The 14,426-nt window shown below is 48.9% G+C and overlaps 1 protein-coding gene across 1 annotated transcript in view; it reads right to left on the bottom strand.

The window, feature by feature from the left end:
* The window catches only part of plxnb2b (plexin b2b), a 91,429-nt gene that overhangs the window by 54,035 nt on the left and 22,968 nt on the right, over nt 1-14,426 (bottom strand). Inside the window, 9 exon segments of the mRNA XM_056281148.1 lie at nt 792-928; nt 3,618-3,729; nt 5,338-5,486; nt 6,395-6,576; nt 8,210-8,297; nt 8,939-9,034; nt 9,151-9,252; nt 10,130-10,241; nt 10,959-11,070. Of these exon segments, the coding sequence (XP_056137123.1) occupies nt 792-928; nt 3,618-3,729; nt 5,338-5,486; nt 6,395-6,576; nt 8,210-8,297; nt 8,939-9,034; nt 9,151-9,252; nt 10,130-10,241; nt 10,959-11,070 (1,090 nt within the window).

Here is a 14,426-nt window from a genome sequence, read left to right as displayed (position 1 = left end):
TCACGGGCCGGACGTGGCCCGCGGGCCGCCTATTGGGGACCCCTGGCGTACGATGACCAAACGCACGCGGTGACCCCGTTTCGAGGAAATGTGTTAACGGCACGAAGCAAGGACACTTCGGACGCCAGCCCTGCAGGTCAGAGTGAACATACTACATACGTCCATAAACACAAGAGTGACACGAGCAGGAGCAACAACAACAACAACAACAACAACAAACCAAACAGATGCTCACTTCTCTTTTACCCCAAACCAGACTGTATCACACCAGGGTCAACCCCAACTGCCCTCCATTTTGGATCCCCCCCCCCCCCGTTTTCTCCCCAATTACCCATCCAATGACCCCACTCCCGGTCGCTGCTCCACCCCCTCTGCCGATCCGGGGAGGGCTGCAGACTACCACGTGCCTCCACCCATACATGTGGAGTCGCCAGCCGCTTCTTTTCACCTGACAGTGAGGAGTTTCACCAGGGGGACGTAGCGCGTGGGAGCATCACCCTATTCCCCCCCAGTTCCCCCTCCCCCCCGCTGAACAGAGGAGGCGCTAGTGCAGCGACCGGGACACACACCCACATCCGGCTTCCCGCCCCGCAGACACGGTCAATTGTGTCTGTAGGGACGCCCGACCAAGCCGGAGGTAACACGGGGATTCGAACCGGCGACCCCCCGTGCTGGTAGGCAACGGAATAGACCGCCACACCACCCGGACACCTGTTAATTCCTATAAGGCTGTACATTGCATTTCTATGTCAGAATGTGCTGCATTAGAAAACGTTAGTTTGTGTCCTTACACTTGGCAGTCCACCCCACCGACGGTGACCTGGACGTCTTCTTTGGTGCCGGTGTCCAAGTCGATACCAGAGATGTTGACGAGCGTGCCTCCCGCTTTCAGACCCCTGGTGGGATGCACCCTTTGAGGGACGGGGTCCTGGCAGGGGGTCGGAAAGACGGCATCATTAAATGCAACTCATCTTCTCACTGCTGGGATTTTAAAGTACACACCCACTCCAGCCCACAGGCGAACCGCCGCTCACGCACACACACACACACACACACACTTCAGTCATTCACTCGCACTTTTTCCTCCCACTCGCTTTATCCATCCCTGTCCAGCACAAACACTGCCACACACACATACACACACATACATACCCACGCTCACACACACCACATCCTCCTTGATTTGCTGAGCAAACAGGGAGGCTGAGAAGTCCCCTGTGGGGGAGACTTAGCAGAGTCGGTGATATGAAGAGCCAGTTAAATAGCTCCGCTGTAGCCCGTTAGAGTATTAGAGAGAAATGGGCCCACTGCTAGCATCTGGTTAAAGTTGTACGGAAAGAGAATGTATACCCCCCACCCCCCGCCCCCCAAACACACACACATTCATACATACATACATGAATTCAAACATTTTAATGCAGTCCATTACCATTGTAATACGACAGAATCTAAGCCCCCCGATTTGCCAGAGTATTAGGGTCCTGTATGTGAACAGAGCACTTAAATGGCGTGTCTCTGGCAAATCCTGATAAGGGGCTCTCCGTCGCTTGGAAATGGAAAATATAATGGCGACCATAAAACAACCAAATCAGCTGAATGCTTTGGGATGTGTTCATGATCATCACGTGTACATATATATACATATAAACACACACACACAGACGCAGGAAAAAAGTTTTAATACGTTGCTTTTAATGTTTTAATACATTGTTTTAATACATTTTAATACAAAAAGTTTTTATATGTTTAATATTTAACACAATAAAAGTTTTAATACATTGCTTTTAAAAGTTTTAAGACAATGACATTAAATTGTAATACATTTAATACATCCCCATATATGTGTGTGTGTATATATGTGTGTGTGTGTTATATATATACATATATACATATACATATATATGTATGTGTGTATATATATGTGTGTATATATATGTGTATATATGTATGTATGTGTGTATGTGTGTGTGTGTGTGTATATATATATATATGTATAAACATCAATTAGCCAAAACATTATGACCACCTGCCTAATATTGTGTAGGTCCCCCTCATGCCACCAAAACAGCCCTGACCTGTCGAGGCATGGACTCCACAAGACCTCTGAAGGTGTCCTCTGGTATCTGGCACCAAGATGTTAGCAGCACATCCTTTAAGTCCTGTAAGTTGTGAGGTGGGGCCTCCATGCATCGGACTTGTTTTTCCAACACATCCCACAGATGCTCGATAGGACTGATGTCTGAGGAAGCTGGAGGCCAGGGTAACACCTTGAACCCTTTGTCATGCTCCTCAAACCACTCCTGAACAATTTTTGCAGTGTGGCAGGGTGAATTATCCTGCTGAAAGAGGCCGCTGTCATAAGAAGATGGTGGCGCAAATTCACGTTTGCAGCGGCCTCACCCAGTACCGTCCACGCAGTGTCTTTGTCCACGTCTGCATCTAAGTTTTGTCTTCGTTTGATGGCTGGGAGAGCTGGTGCTGGATCGGCTGGGAGAGCTTGGTCTGCAGCGTCCTGTGGGCCCAGAGACCACGGCACTGTCTGGAGCTGTGCCCGAAGAGGAAACACCGAGGGTGGTCTGACAGGACGCTGAAGCGGGGCAGGCTAAGCTAACTGCTAGCCCATGCAGACCAGCAGTTCCAATAACACTGAGGGCAGTCTGGCGGAGGCCTCCCCTAGACTTGAATGTGTTTTTAGTGTCGTCGTGTGGAGTGCGGGGGAGGTGTGTCGAGGGTGTCTGGCTGGGAGAGCTGGCATTGGGTCGGCTGAGGGAGCTTGGTCTGCTGCGTCCTGTTGGCCCAAGGACCATGGCCTTGACCAGAGCTGTGCCCAAAGAGGAAACACCAAGGGCAGTCTGACAGGACATATGTTTGGACATATGTATTCTTGTAGTTTTTGGGTAAGTTTTTGTCTTTGTGTTGCACTACTGTGGGCTGGAGGAAACCATGTTTTGTTCCCTTTCATGTGCGCAAGTGCATGAAACGAAAGAACAAATGAAGTGTTTCTGATTCTGATCAGGGAATACCGTCACCATGAAGGGGTTTACCTGATCTACAACAATGTTTAGGTAGGTGGTACGTATCAAAGTAACATCCACACGAATGCCAGGACCCAAGGTTCCCCTGCAGAACATTGCCTCAGAGCATCACACTGCCTCCGCTGGCTTGTCTTCTCCCCATAGTGCATTCCTGGTGCCATCTCTTCTTCCCCAGGTGAACAACGCACACACACACACACACACACCCGGCTGTCCACATGATGTAAAAGAAAACATGATTCATCAGACCAGGCCACCTTCTTCCACTGCTCCATGGTCCAGTTCTGAAGGTCACCTGCCCATTGTTGGTGCTTTCAGCATTGGACAGGGGTCATTATGGACACTCTGACCGGTCTGTGGCTACACAGCCCCATACCTAGCAAGCTGTGATGCATTGTGTGTTGTGACACCTGTCTATCATGGCCAGCATGAATTTTTTCGAACTTTTTGAGCTGCAGTAGATCTTCTGGCCATTGTAATATATAATCAATGTTATCCAATTCACTTGTCAGTGGCTTTAATGCTTTGGCTGATCGGTCTCTATATGTGTGTGTGTGTGTGTGTGTGTGTGTGTGTGTTTACCCTGTAGGTGAAGTAGAGGGAAGAGGTTCCACTCTTGCCTCCTGCGACCTCCACCTTCACCGGGCCCCTGCTGGTCTTATTGTGATCCAGAGCACCGATCTCACACACCACACTGAACACAAGGAGAGTAAAAATATGCAGGAAGACATTATTTTTTCAAGATCCATATTCCTAGCAAGTCCCAGAAAGACGGACCCAATAGCAGAGGGGTCAAAGGTCAGAGGCGCCAGTAACATTAACATTTTCAGGCTGGCATTTCACGTCTTTGTTAGAGAAAAGCTCGACAGGGATGAACAAGTCACAAGTACAACGCAGAAAGGAAGAAGAATATTTCCAGACCTGTATTCGCAGTGAAACCACTCAATTACACCCCAATTTCTGTAAAAGTCATGTTTATTATTAAGTACGGCACCACGGTGGCCCAGTGGGTTTGCACTGTCACCTCACAGCAATGAGGTCCTGGGTTCGAACCCCGGGGTTGTCCAACCTTGGGGGTCATCCCGGGTCGTCCTCTGTATGGAGTTTGTATGTTCTCCCCGTGTCTGCGTGGGCGGATTTCCTCCAGGTGCTCCGGTTTCCCCCCACCATCAGAAAGATATACATGTTAGGGCTATTACTCCTGCCTGTGCCCCTGAGCAAGGCACTGGAAAGAACTGGAGTTGGTCCCCGAGCGCAGCATGAAGGCGGCAGCTGCTCCTAGCTGCACAGATCAAAGCTAGGACGGGTTAATCTGCAGTACCTGAATTTCCCCAAGGGGGTTAATAAAGGAAACTTCATTAATTAAACTTAATTTACTGTATTTGTATCTGGGACATTCTTACGATGAATGTGTTCTCTGCATTCAACCCATCGTATTGTATAGGAGCAGTGGGCAGCTGCAGCGCCCGGGGACCAACTCCAGTTCTTCTTTCCAGTGCCTTGCTCAGGGGCACAGACAGGAGTATTAACCCTAACATGCATGTCTTTTTGTCGGTGGGAGGAAACCGGAGCACCCGGAGGAAACCCCACGCAGACACGCGGAGATTATGCAAACTCCACACAGAAAGGACCCTGGGATGGCCTGGGTTTGGAACCCAGGACCTTCTTGCTGTGAGGCAACAGCGCTAACCACTGGGCCACCATGCCGCCACTGTTAGTTTTCATCCACCTTAACAACCCACTGCAAATCCAAACTTTCATCTAAACTTTAAGTGCCTAGGTGTTAATGGTACTGACTGGAGGACAGACCTAAACATGTCCAGACATCTGAACAGGACTAGTTTTGCACATGGTGGATGGGGAGGACCCGAGAAATGTTTCTCTTGTGTAGGGAAACGGGAGATGGGGATGAATATTCGCCGATGCAGAGCATGTATTCCTGTGGCGAAGTGGTATTTCTATTTACATATTTCGAGACTTGGGATTCAGCGGCGTCTCACTTTAAGAGAGTAGTTCTGTTTCCCAAGCAACGTCTGTCGGGCAACTTCTCCCCCCGGACTGCAGATCGATAGAATGGGTATAATGAGCTAATTAAAATATTCACCCATGCTACTTCAAGGCAAGTAAAAGTATCGTCAAACTGATGTATCTGAAAAACTAATAGAAAAAAAAAAGCTTTGGATAAAACCTGCCCATAGAATGTGTGATGGACTTCACAACAGGGTGGCGGGTGTGTGCATTCGTGTACATGTGTGGCGCCTGCACGGGCCATGTGTGTACGCATGCCGGAGTGCATTATTACCTCGTGGAGACAGAGTACTTCTCCATCTGATGGATGCAAGGCTTCCCAACGACGCTGATGCTCTTAATATCCTCCTTATGGATGCCGAGGTTGGAGCCGCGGATGGTGATGGAAATTCCTCCCCGCGTGGGACCGAAACGGGGGATGATCTGGATGGGAGCGATAAGACCGAGGTGGAGTGGGGGTGGGGGGGAGTATAGTAGATTTAGGAATGGGGAGGAGGGAAGGGATTTAAAATGGATTTCAGATAATACAGATTAGTTGGGGCAGTAAGAACACACAAGAGATTTCCACAGCCTGTCTGAGTATGCCGGATGGAGGAGGTCAATATACCGCCTGGTCATGTTTGTTGATATAGTGTATATATATATATATATATATATATATATATATATATATATATATATATATGAATAGAAATAAATTCTAAAAATTCTCATTTAACATTTTGCAAATGGAATACTTGCCATATTCCCCGTGTTTCCATATTATTGCCCCTTATTGCACCTATTTCTATTTAGCTTTATTATTGTTATTCTATCAAGTTTATATATATTTTATTATTCTTTTAACTTTTACCTTACTGTTGCTGTTAATTTTTCCCTCTTGCACCAACACACAAAGTCAAATTCCTTGTATGTTCTTGAACTACTTGGCAATAAATATGACTATGATTATAATTATACATAGATAGGGACACACACACACACACACACGTGCGCGCGCACATGTGTGACGAGCACAGTTAATGACGGAGTCTTATCACTGAAAATGAAGCACCCGCAGCCACACGAGCAGAGGGGGAATTGATCCGAATCTGTCCCAGAAGGAACGGCCTGCATATCAGTGTATCACGCCTTAGAGGAGAAAGCAAAACTTTGATGTCCCTCCTCGTCGATGGGCGCGAGACGGACCCGGTCAATCAACGGAACACGATCAGCGATCTCTCGACGCCGGCGTCAATACCGCTACGGCAGCTACATTCTTAAGTCTGTTGATGGGTGACTTGGGTCTTCCGAAAAGGTCAAAGGTCGAAAGGGAAGCAGCGATAACTCACGTCAGTGATCCGGGGGTTGGGGCACTCAGCGCTGTGGGGATCCTCGGACCCGTGCTCGTTGGAGCACAGCTCCTCGTAGATGCAGGCGTTCCGCCTGGTGCACCACACACACTTGTACTTGGGGTCGGCGTTCTTGCAGAGGCTGCAGTCCTCCCTGCCCATGGAGCAGTTGTAAAGGGTGACTGTAGGGGAGGCGGCGAGGGACATAACAGAGAGAAGAAATACGAGAAATTAAATAAGCAAATAAATAAATAAATCGAATTTTTTTAATATATATTTTGGATGGCGACAATAATGTTTTTTTTAGAACTAACTCAATACAAACTGACATTTAGTTACACAGTTAGCTGTGCCATCTGTCTAGAAGGGTTGTGACTCCTCCAAAAATGTGAGTTTGCTTCTTCTCAAATCAACATAATAATCCTCATTGATAAGACAACTGGCAAATTTATCTTTTCTCTTCACCCCCACCGCTATTCTCTCTTCGTCTCGCCCTCGTTTTCTACCACTTAGTATTGTCCATGTGGTTTCATTCGAGGTAGGAATTCACAGAAACTCCATCGCCAGAGATGTAAGTAAGACGTTTTCTAACACCTTTAACCTGCTCAAATAGAGCAGTGTTTAAAGTTTTGAGGTATTTGTGATGCGTCAGCTTGTTATTCTGGGTTGTCGGTCAGCTAAAGACAGGATTCAGACAAGCTAGCTTTAGCTCCGTTGAACCGCTGCTAAAGCATCTACTCTACAATGTCAACGTTAAAGAGATACTTGCATCAAAATCTGACTTTTCCTGTTGTTAATAGATGTAAGGAGTGTGGATGTGATCGATGAGACAAATGGTAGCCCTAAAATCACATTTATGGTCAGACGAGAGATACCGGCGGTCGAGTAATTTATTTCTGGTTGGCGAAAATGTGGTAACTTGCCGCGTCACGAATTAGCATTAGTATAGAGGGCGTGTCCGTAGCAGGATGCTATAAAAGCAGAGACGCGCCCTTTTGGCTCGAAGGAATGCGGCTGTATTGGCTGAGCAACATATTCGTGTAGTCGACCTCCCCTGAGAAAGAGGAATCGTCTTCCACTTCAACATCCTCAACCTCGAAGCTGCTGTCGGTGGTCTCGTCGCTCGCAAATTATTTATTTTTGTAAAGTGACGACAGAGCAGGAAGAGGGCTATCGCCAGTGAATTTGTCGGTTTTCTACGCCAAGTGGTTTAGCCCCAGTGTTTAGCCCGCCCAGCCAGCCACGCCCACACAACCGCCCTGAATTTCAGTAGCCAACAGCTATGAAATCATAAAGGCGTGGTTTTATTCAAACCTCCCGTGTTAAAAATGTGCTCAGAAACAACATGAAAGTATCTCTTTAAGCATCCAGTCAGGATGTGATGTAAATAAAATGTGAAGTTAGATACTCAACTGGTAATATGCAGTCAGTACTAGACCTACTACAACAGTTCCACATCTATGACATTACGTTTTTGCACTCTATTTCTTTATGAATTTTCCTTGTTTGTCAGCACAGCCAAGTCAACCGTCGACCACGATATAATCATTTTCATCGTCGAACCCCCGCCACCACAACGTAAAGATATTTAAAGCTCTAAATTGCTTGTGATTAATGCGGCGGGATCAACCAAAGTGAGATGTTAGGAAGAATATGTGTGTCAAATCCAATCGGATGATGGCACGGAATTATGTCGCCATTACAAATCAAATCTCGGTTTAATTTTCAATTTGAGATCAAAGGAAGCTTCTCCGGTTGTGATGTGTGCTGTGCCCTCGCCCCCCCCCACGCAATAAAAAAACGTGTGACACGTACCGTTTAGCGTGCTGTCTATCTTCTTGCCCGACACCTTGTCCTTCACGTAGAAGAGAAGATTGGTCTCTTGAGACTTACCGAAGGAAAACTAAGGAAATTGGAAGAAAAATGAATTATTAATATAGAATCTGGTGATTAATGGCAGCAGTTTCTTCTCAGAAGAGAGCGTGGGCTGTCGCTTCCACATGCCAACAAAAGGGGGAAAAATTCGTACCGGGTTTGGCAGACATTCAGCCAGAGAAATCAATCTTAGAAAAGATTATAGCCGGGGGGCTAGGCACCACTTTGACTTTCCACAATCACAATGAATTTACTGTGGCTGTGAATGGAGAGCATCAGTCCATTAGAGGGGGCTAGAGAATACCAAAGAGACTCCGCAAACCAGGTAAAAGAGGGATTTTTGAACCCCGGGATACTGTCAAGGGCTTCCGCGCAGCTTTTTTTTTTAATGATAGCGTGACATTAAAACATCCTGCAGCTGAGGCAACTGACTCATTTGCATGCTGGGAATACCCCCCCGCCCCCCCCCCCCCCACAGAGATGAACTACACCGCCACTGTGATAACGCCGTCCACATTTCCGCCACCGCTCAGAGAGCCGGTCTGAAATTATCAAAGCCGCTTTAACAAAAGAACAAGTTTGTGAGCGTAGGGAAAGTCGAGGGTGAGGCGTGACGGGGAAACCGATCGCCTAGCAACGAGAACGCAAATAAAAATATACTGTACTGACGCTGAAACCGCTGAAGCTGTAGAAAGGCCCGTCTTCGGAGACGACGTCCTCCTCCGTGTTTCTCATGAGCTCTGTGCCGATGGTGAAGGTCTGGTCCTGTGAAGACACGGAGGACGTTAATTCAACACATGACTTCATACAGGAGGCGAGACGGACATATGTGTAGAGAAAGACAAAAAAAAACCAAAACCACACAATCTCCCTTGGTTTACCTGGTACAGGGCTAGGTTGATGCCCTCAAAACTGATGGTGGTCTTGAAGCCCACGGGGATGAGGACAGGGTCTGGATTCTCAAAGCGAGGACACATCGTCCCCTAGACACAGATACGAGCGGAGAGATCAGACTTCCCCTCCAAACGTCAATTTGCAATTTCGACATGCACGCCACTTAACGGACCCCCTCATCCGCCGCGACGGGTAAGTGTATTGCCAGGGTCTGCCACCTTGTAAACTGAGATCTCCAACCCGAAAACATTTCTCACGCAAGATGGCGGCAGCTGATACTCAAGATTTCTCTCTCTTTTTATTGTAGTTGATCATTTCAGATTATATCGCCGCAACGCCGTGTCACCGCTGGTTGTAAGGGGACGCGGACATATCCACACCAGCACCTGCGGCATACTTTTCTGAACTTTTGTCAAGTCGCATGGCGGCGGGGTGCGGCGGGGAAACATGTCTGAGGTCAGGGTTCGTCGTCCTTGTCAGAGACAGCTCAACAGGACTGAACCCTCGTCCCTGTCCGACGGCGGGCTGTGCCGGTCACGAGCGAACCTTTCCTCCCGCTGGGAGCGCCGGCCGACCTTGACAAGGTTAAGTTCCACGTCCGGGGTTCTGTTGTCGGCTGAGCTGGGCTTGCACGCACACCAGGAACTCCTCTTGGCGAGACGCAAGGACACGAACGGGACATTTTAAAAATCAGGAACCAACTAAGAGCATCGAACATGATTAGGATTGTAAAAATATCTAAATAGGGGCGTCCGGGTAGCGTGGCGCTCTATTCCGTTGCCTACCAACACGGAAAGATCGGCGGTTCGAATCCCCGTGATGCGACGGCCTGGTCGGGCGTCCCTACAGACACAACTGGCTGTGTCTGCGGGTGGGACGCTGGATGTGGGTACGTGTCTGGGACGCTGCACTGGGCGCCGAACAGTCACGGGGACGAGTCAGGGGACACAGCTAGCACGGACTAACCTGTCGGTGCTTGATGACGTGAACGCCCACCACGCTGTCGTCCGTGTCGCTGCAGGTGTGGTCGCGTGTGTTCCACTGGCAGCCCCACGGGCTCTCCACGCACGACATGCACCTGAGACACACAAACATCACACACACACACACAGATGAGTGCATGCCAAAAACACACGCTTTCACACATAGCCATGATTAGCATAATTAGCCAGGTGCATCCTTAATGCATGCTCTCACGATCCGTCTCACACACACACACACACAGACACACAAACAGACACACTTACACATAAAAACAATACAAAACAAAAGATGCAAACTCATCATAGAGCGTCCGGCACAGAATCCATATTGCTGACAGTTAAATGGATCTGTACAACTCCGCATTGGTAACGCTCATTCATCATGCATCCCCTGCCACGGAATAAGAAAACAAGCGTGTGCAGGAATCACCACGAGAGAGAGACAGAAAGAGAGAGAGAGAGAGAGAGAGAGAGGGATGGGTGAGAGAAGAAGGAGGGGGGGGGGAATAAAAAGCAAACAGGGGAAAGATCGACTTTCATTTTCTGATTAATGAAAAGGAAACTGAGGCAATTTCCTCGGCGGGGTAATAAAACGGGAGAGAAAACGCCGCAGATGCAATCGATCTCGCCGTCAGTCATGCATCACAATTTACACACGGAGCCGTCCCCCAATCCCCCCACCCCGTCCTCCCGACACCGCCATTCATTTGCATCAAGGTTGATGCTGCGTATGGTGTTTTCCCTCACCCTCCCCCCCCCCCCATGACAGAAAGTGAGTGGGAAGAGGGAAATGAAGTAAGCCTCGGACTCACGGCGTGTTCTCGGCTTTCCTCACTGTCGCCGCGCAGTTGTAGAACTTGAAGTCCCGCGTCGCCAGCTCCACGCTCTCGTTGACCGAGATCTTGACCGGCACTGCCACGAAGTCTGGGGAGGGGTTGGGGGGGGGGGGGGGGCACAAAAACAGAGAGGGCATGAAGAAGTGTTCGGAGGTCGTGGGGGTGACTTGATGTGGGGGGGGGGGTGATGAAGGTTTTGTCTTGTTTGTTAAACTGTGTGTGTATATTATCCATCCATCCATCCACCCATCCATCCATTATCCATCCATCCATTATCCAAGCCGCTCATCCCAACCGGGCTCACGGCATGCTGGAGCCTGTCCCAGCAGTCACTGGGTGGCAGGCGGGGAGACACCCTGGACAGGCCGCCAGGCCATCACAGCGCCCCCCCCCCCACACACACACACACATTCACACCTAGGGGCAATTCAGTATGGCCGATTCACCTGACCTACATGTCTTTGGACTGTGGGAGGAAACCGGAGCCCCCGGAGGAAACCCACGCAGACACGGGGAGAACATGCAAACTCCACACAGAGGACGACCCGGGACGACCCCCAAAGTTTGACTACCCCGGGGCTCGAACCCAGGACCTTCTTGCTGTGAGGCGACTGCGCTAACCACTGCACCACCATGCTGCCATGTTTATATTTTATGTATTATTACTACATGCATGTATTAATTCTGTGTACATTTTCATGTACTTTTCATCTACTGTCATATAACCCACACTTGATTTTCATGTATGAAATATACCATACAAATGCTGTTTGTTTGATTGACTGATTGATTGATTGATTGATTGGTTGACTAATGATCACTGGACAGATTTCTGAACGCTTCACATGAGAGGTTAGGGACCCAAAGGTGACACCAACCACCATGCCATTCACTCTTTGAGCAAAAAAGCCCAACACCAGAGTTTGTACAGTTTCCCCCCGGTGGTTTTCAGTGACGGCTCCATAACTTTTAGCTTCATTTCCATGACCAACAGAAACTCTTTTTCCACGTTGCCACTCAAAAGGTATCTTTTTTTAGATTTCCCCCCCCTTTCTCCCCAATCGTACCCATCCAATGCTCTTCCGAGCTGTCCCGGTCGCTGCTCCACCCCCTCTGCCGATCCGGGGAGGGCTGCAGACTACCCCATGCCTCCTCCCATACATGTGGAGTCGCCAGCCGCTTCTTTTCACCTGACAGTGAGGAGTTTCACCAGGGGGACGTAGCGCATGGGAGGATCACGCTATTCCCCCTCCCGCCCCGAACAGGCGTCCCGATCGATCAGAGGAGGCGCTAGCGCAGCGACCAGGACACACACCCACATCCAGCCTCCCACCCGCAGACGCGGCCTATTGTGTGTGTAGGGACACCCGACCAAGCCGGGGGTAACACGGGGTATCAAACCGCCGATCCCCGTGGTGTTAGGCGACAGAATAGACCGCCACGCCACCCGGATGCCCCGAAGGTGTTTTTTTTTCACACTAAATGTGATGTGCAAGTCCATCTACATTTCAAACACTGTCTGGGAGACAGTGTTCTTTCAGCAACTTTCGTCGGCCATGTTTTGTATTTGCCCCCTTTGAAGCCGCCGGCACTTGTCTGGTACACCGCTGAAAAGACCGCCTGCTAACTACAGGAATGCTAGCGAGCGGCGGCAGATGCTTAGCACGCTTAGACAAACTGTTACACAAACACAACGGAAATTGAGACTCCCGACGCAATGATTCCACCTGCTGTTGCTTTGTTTTTCCAAACGGGCCGGCCGAGCGCTAACAGATGCACAGCCACGCCGCTTCGGTCCGACTGACACACACACCTGCTGCACAACTTTCCATATCTCCTCACGGGGCCTGGACATTTCTATTTGAAAAAGCCACCTACTTTTCCAGGTTTTTCATGACCATATGAACCCTGCCAACACACACACACACACACACCAACTCCCCCTAGTAGGCACTAAATCTACGTTGGCTTAACCTGATAGTTTTTCTATTGACAGTTCTCTAGTCCCTCCATCGCCCCAGGTTAAGAGCCTGGGTGTCATCCTGGACAGCACACATCAACAACGTCACCTGGTCTGCATACTTCCACCTACGCAATATTAATCATATCCGCCCGTCACTTACACCTAACAGCACCGCCATACTGACTCACACCCTGGTTACATCCCGTATTGACTGCTGCAATTCTGTCCTCTTTGCCCTTCCCCTCGTGTCTTCGTGAACTGCACTTGGTCCAGAATCCAGCTGCCCGTATCAGTACCAGAACTCCTTCCATAGATCATATCACTACTGTTCTTCAGCAACTCCATTGGCTCCCTGTTATATACCGTATTGACTTCAAGATCCCGCTCCTCACCTTTAAGACACTTAATAACCTAGCACCTTCATATCTTTCTGAACTCCTTCATATCCACACGCCCTCCCACACTCTCCGATCCTCCTCTGCTCTCCGACTCACTACACCGTCGGCCCGCTGGACCACCGTGGGGACTAGAGACTTGACCGCCATGGAGACTAGAGCCTTCAGTCGTTCTGCCCCCCGCCCATGGAGCTCTCCCCCACAAGACATTCACAACACTGACTCTCTTTCAACCTTCACATCCCATCTCAAAACGCACCTTTTCAAACCGGCATATTCAGTCTGATCCACGCTTCACTGAGTTTTGTGCAGATGATGACGTTATACTGATCTGTTGTGTTAACTTTTTATCATCTACCCTGCTCTGTTTTGATCCTATGCTGTCTGATACAGTGCTGCTGGTTTTTTACTGTCTTCTGTAAGGTGTCCTTGAGTGCTCTGAAAGGCGCCCACAATAAAATCTTTATCAACACACACACACACACACACACACAGATTGACAAGACACACCCTCTAAATTCATCTGTGTGAGGGACTCCGTCCCCTATTGATTTACATTCACTGTGGATAATGTGTGTGTTGTGGAGCAGTGACAGGAAATGACCGCGTGAGGTTGAAAGCGTACAAACACGACTTCAGGTCAACACCAGAACGACCAAGCGGGTCATTTTCACCGTTCTGGATTTTCGAAGTTTAACAACTTTGTGGGTGGGGGGGGGGGGGGGGAGATACAGACCTGCCGCTCCATGAAGGCTCCTCAAATGTCATATATTTGCATTAAAATGAGTTTTAGATCAGTTGTACAAAAAAGTTATGATGACATCTACCTAAAACGACCATGAGCGGTCGACATGGCGGCACGTAATTTGCGCGAGATCGTGTGCGTCATGTGACTATTTATGATGAGTGTTGGTCGCTCTGTCCTAGAAACACACTAGCGCCCTCCAGTGCAGAGAAATAGTCTAAAGTTGATGTGTGATTATGTCCAACATGTGTGGTTACAGACGCCGTTACAGACGCACCATGACTACCACCGAGGCGCTGCAGTATTTACAGGCGTCGGACAGCGGCCATTTTAAATTGTTT

Source organism: Lampris incognitus, chromosome 6, assembly GCF_029633865.1.
Source record: "Lampris incognitus isolate fLamInc1 chromosome 6, fLamInc1.hap2, whole genome shotgun sequence".
Taxonomy (NCBI): Eukaryota; Metazoa; Chordata; class Actinopteri; order Lampriformes; family Lampridae; genus Lampris; species Lampris incognitus.
Note: the sequence above shows the minus strand (reverse complement) of the source record. Positions and strands in the feature narration are given on the sequence as shown.